Genomic DNA, 4,660 nt, shown 5'->3' on the forward strand with positions numbered 1-4,660 from the left:
ATCTTGCTGATGAGCAGCGTGCCCATCCCGGACCCCGTGCCGCCCCCCAGCGAGTGGGTCAGCTGGAAGCCCTGCAGACAGTCACAGCTTTCTGACTCCTTCCTCACCACGTCCAGGACCGAGTCCACGAGTTCAGCTCCCTCTGTGTAGTGGCCCTTCGCCCAGTTGTTGCCCGCGCCACTCTGGCCTGCCAGAGGGAGAGACTTCATAAGGCACTGATGACTGGATTAAATTCTTTTTACCCTAAACCCCTTAATATAGATCAATAAGTCAGTGTTCAGATAAGATTATCTCAGATTACCACCCAAATGGCCAGACATTAAAATATTTGGTTATGGATATAACTATAAACAAGGAAGGCTAGAAATACCTGGCTATTAAAGGTTGAAAGGCAAATTTGTTTTAGCTTATGTTAAGACTGAATGGGCACACAACGGGATGTTCTTCATTCAGTCCTTTCCCTTAGGTGGTCATACCCCTCCACCCCAAGCTGTACAGTGTCAAATGAGCCTCCCCTGCCATCAGCCATGTCAGTCACTCACCAAAAACGAAGTTGTCGGGCCTGAAAATCTGGCCGAATGGTCCAGACCTGACCGAGTCCATGGTGCCCGGCTCCAGGTCCACCAGGATGGCCCGAGGTACGTATTTGTTACCTGCAGGGAACACAGCTGGACTTAGATGTGCAGGCAGAGAGCTCTAAAGAGAAAGGCTCCCCCCCCCCCTTTTGCAGGCACTACTGTTGTCCCCAAACAAAGAAGGCCACAGAACCGATCAGATTCTCAAAGGCTTTGGTTGTGAACCGCCCACTGAAATCTTGCAGTGAAAGAGTGGGAATTCTAAATCCGCTAGTCCACTCTCCCCTGGGGCCACACTCCTGGAGTTAGTCCTGGGGACGGGAGAGTTAAAAATTGAAGGGGGGGGGGGGGAATGGTAAGGCAATTACCAGTGGCTTCATTGTAGTACACATTGATTCTCTCCAGCTGCAAATCACTGTCTCCATGGTAACTGCCAGTGGGGTCGATCCCATGCTCATCACTGATGACCTCCCAAAACTAAGACACAGAAAAAGTTTGCATTTAGCCATGCCCGACCCCTCAAAGAGAGACCGAGTCTCGCAATGAAAACCCCTCGACTCAGTTCCAAAAACCCGAACTTTCAGGCAGCTGACCCGGCTCCGCCGCAAGACTTGTATTGTGCAGGGTCAGAAAGTTGAAATTGGGCGTTTCCCCGGCGAACAGCTGCGGGCGGCAGGAGGCGGGGGTCTTTTCGGGTGGCGGGGCGGGGGTGGGGGGGTGGGGGGGGGGTTGGAGCTGCAAAAGCTGCGGGCTCGCGCGGCCGCCGCTCAGAGTCGCAGCTGCGGGAGGCGGGAGGCGGGAGGCGGGCGGCGGGCGGCGGGCGGCGGGCGCGCAGGGACTCCCAGCGGCGCGGAGGGGGTGGGCTGGGAGCAGGGACCGGAGGAACGGAAGGAGGGTGGTTTGAGATTCAAAGCACGTCCGGAGACCGCAAGACAATCGCTCTCCTCCCCTCCCCCACAGCTCGACTGGGGTTCTAGCGGGTAAAACCACTTCTCCCCGTGTCCCGGCCCCTCCCGTAAACCCGCGCGCACAGCCTCGGGGACACACCCGCGCCTTCTCCAGGCAAGCTTGTCTGGCCAAGTGAGGAGCAGGGAGAAAGCGGGGAACAAGGAGTGGCCGGGATTCCAATTGAGTTACAGCAAAAATGAAAGCGAACTTCCTCCCCACCTCCAAGTCGTCTCCGAGCCCACGCCCTACAAGGCCGCACAAAGCTGCCGGGAAGGTCTGTGCTTGGGGAGCCCCGGCCCTGCTCAGGTCGAGGCTCGAGCCGAGGAACTCCGAGGGGCTACAGGCCAGGGCGCCCCCCCCCCCGGACCCCGCCCCTCCCGGAGCGCCCACCTTGGCGCCGATCTGGTTGCCGCACTGGCCGGCCTGGATGTGCACGATCTCACGCATGGTGCTAGGTAGCTTCTTCTGGCCCTGGTCGGCGTCTGGTCAGTCTGTCCGTCCTCCCTTAAACACCCACTGCGGGGTCACGGGCAATGCGATCCGGAACCGACTGTCTGAGAGCGCCGGCCCAGCGGACTCAGTCTTTTATGCAAGGAGGGTGGGGCGGCCCGCGTAGGCCGCGCCCCCAGCCCGAGTGCCCCAGTCCCCTTCGAGCTAGAGCTCTCCAGGCCCCGCTGACGTAATGCTCCGAGCCCCAAGGACCATCCTGGGGGCTGGACATTGGGCCCGCAGCCAATCAGCACAGGCTTGCGGACCGGGCGAGGAGTGGGGGTTTGGGGTAGTAGGGTGGAGGCGTGGGCATTGTCTAGGACTTGGGGCGGGGGAGGTGGAAGAGCTGGGGACTGAGAATTGGGGGTAGGTGAAGGAGCTGAGGGCGGGAGGGTGGGGAAGCGAGGGCGACCCCTGCGGCAGGCCGGTGGTGGGGGGAGAGCTGGTACTGGATGGGGGGAGCAGGGAGACGGGAGCAGGTGGAGAGGCCCTCTGTGCGCTGTGCGCGGGGTGCTGGCAGGTGGAAGGGTAGAGGGGGGTGTAGGTCGCACTGCCAGCGCTGATTGAGGCGCCTCCTCGGCCAACGGCCTGAGATCCCTAAGCTACCCGTCCCTCGTGAGACCACTGCCTCTTTCCCCAACCCTAGAAGCCAGCGACTGTCCAGCCGCCGAACCCTGGTCACACAGAGCCTTGGGAGGACAGACGAGCCCAGGAGAAAATCGTGTGTGATCAGGCTGTGGGGTCTGAAGATCCGTGACCCCGGACCCCAAAGCCCAGGAGCTCCAGGGGGCCCTGCGCCCTTCCCCCAGCATCCGCCTGCTCTCTTTTGTCTCTGTCAAGGGCTCCTTGCTCCCTCTACTGCGGTTGCTGCATCCAGGGGTGGGGCAGCCTCCGCGCCCGCTCCAGCCCCATCCGACTCTCTCCAAGAGTCCCCAGCTCCCTGGCTGGTACCAAAGACCCCTCCACCTCGCGGGCTGGCTTTTTGTTCCTCCGGAGTGGGTGGGGTGGGTGTGGCTGTCCGCGCACGGGTACTGTCCAGCGGTCAGAACGAGGGTGGGGTCCGGGGGGCGGGGCTGCGGCAGAACAAAGGGCTCACAAATGTGTGGGATACCTCCCACGGCTGAGTTTTAAAAATCACACCCCCGGCGCTCTCCCTCTCTGGGTTTGGTTCATCTATTGTCCAGGAAGGAAATGGGTTCCGCGGGTGATCATGGCCCACCACACCGCTAACACTCTTCTCTTTCATCAGGTGCCAGACCCAGCGGCGGCCACGAGGTCCCCAACCTTCGTGCTGCTGATGGGGGTGAGGGACACGCCTAAAAACTGCGGCAGAGCGAGGGAGCAGCCACCCGAGACCCTGACGCGCACAGAGCGCGTGCGCAGACTCGGAGCACTGACACTTTCAAATCCACAGTTTCTAGGTGGTCGGAGGAGATGATCTCTTTGTTACTCTTCGTGTGTCTGTGTGTGAGGGGGGATGGGGAGAGGGTGCTCAACCTGCTTGCGTTCAAGGGTGGGAGCGGAAAGGGTGGCTGAAATGTTCACTACCGACCTGGAACCTGGCCCCTGCAATTCCGTGGGTGAAGCGCCCTTCCCCCTCTCGACTCGGGACGGGTCTTCTGCGAGGTGACGTGACCCCTTTTCATCCTCTGGCGAGAGGGGCCGAATGACCCGGGTTCCCGTGGGGAGCGGAGCCTGCAGCTGTTGAGTGAGACCCTCCCAGAACTATCAGCAAGCTGTCACCGCCTTTCTTTCCCGCTGGGAGGTGAAAGGGGGGCTTTCAACTCAATTCCAGTGCACAAAGAGAAACCCAGAGAACAAAAGCCCAGCCTCCCCCAAACACCCATGACGCCCAGACTGAACCTTCCGGGCAGAATTCCCCGGACGCGGCTCCCCTTCGTGGGGTTGGGATGGGGTCGGGCGAGAGGCAGAGGAGCAGAAGGTCCGCCCACAGGCCCCACTTGAGGGTTCCAAGGACCCAGGACCCCGAGTTTCTAATCCAGCTCCTACAGACGCAGAAACGTCGAGGGTGAACGATTCCCAAGGTCCCACGGCAAGTTAAAAACGGGGCTCAGGCTGGAATCCCGTCTTCCAGGCACCCCAGCCCTCGGGGAGGGTGACCACGTTCAGGCCGAAAGAGCTGTGGCTGGTGTCAGCACCCGGACCTGGGGATGGCGGCTGCGGTGGGAGCGAGCCGTGCGGGAAGGCCCCCGCTGGGGCTGCACCCGCGCTCTGTGTAGACGCGCGCCCAGCAATGAGCGCCTGGCTGCCAGCGCCAAGGGGCAACCCTGGCGCGCTGCGCTCCAGGGGATCTGCTCCAGGCCGGGAAATTTAAGCCGGCCGCCAGCCTCCCTCACCTAATGGTTTATTTTCTCAGCTTCGGTTTCAGAGCCAGATTGCCACGGAGTGTCGGGTGAAAACGCGAGTGGATAAAAGGGCCCTTTCCTCGGGCGCCTGGGTGGCTCAGATGGTTAAGCGTCTGCCTTCGGCTCAGGTCATGATCCTGGAGTCCCGGGATCGAGTCCCGCATCGGGCTCCCTGCTCGGCAGGGAGTCTGCTTCTCCCTCTGACCCTCCTCCCTCTCCTGCTCTCTGTCTCTCATTCTCTCTCTCTCAAATAAATAAATAAAATCTTAAAAAAAAAAAAAA

At 60.8% G+C, this 4,660-nt stretch overlaps 1 protein-coding gene and 1 long non-coding RNA gene across 2 annotated transcripts; one reads left to right on the forward strand and one right to left on the reverse strand.

The window, feature by feature from the left end:
- Positions 1-5: 5 nt before the first annotated feature.
- Positions 6-2,100, reverse strand: LOC102726107 (tubulin beta-4B chain; the record flags this gene model as incomplete). Its single annotated transcript, XM_006735692.3, has 4 exons — positions 1,914-2,100; positions 944-1,052; positions 543-653; positions 6-187 (listed from the first exon to the last, which is right to left on the reverse strand). Coding segments are annotated over exons 1-4 (459 nt in total), but the record flags the coding sequence as incomplete, so codon positions are not given.
- A 216-nt stretch (positions 2,101-2,316) lies between these two features.
- LOC115941696 (uncharacterized) lies at positions 2,317-4,618 on the forward strand. The gene is made up of 4 exons (XR_004076426.2): positions 2,317-2,378; positions 2,659-2,959; positions 3,262-3,433; positions 4,390-4,618. It is a non-coding gene; the product is annotated as an uncharacterized LOC115941696 (long non-coding RNA).
- The last annotated feature ends 42 nt before the right edge of the window (positions 4,619-4,660 follow it).

This window comes from Leptonychotes weddellii, unplaced genomic scaffold, assembly GCF_054177405.1.
Source record: "Leptonychotes weddellii isolate Sample4059 unplaced genomic scaffold, ASM5417740v2 HiC_scaffold_15954, whole genome shotgun sequence".
In the NCBI taxonomy this organism is placed as follows: domain Eukaryota; kingdom Metazoa; phylum Chordata; class Mammalia; order Carnivora; family Phocidae; genus Leptonychotes; species Leptonychotes weddellii.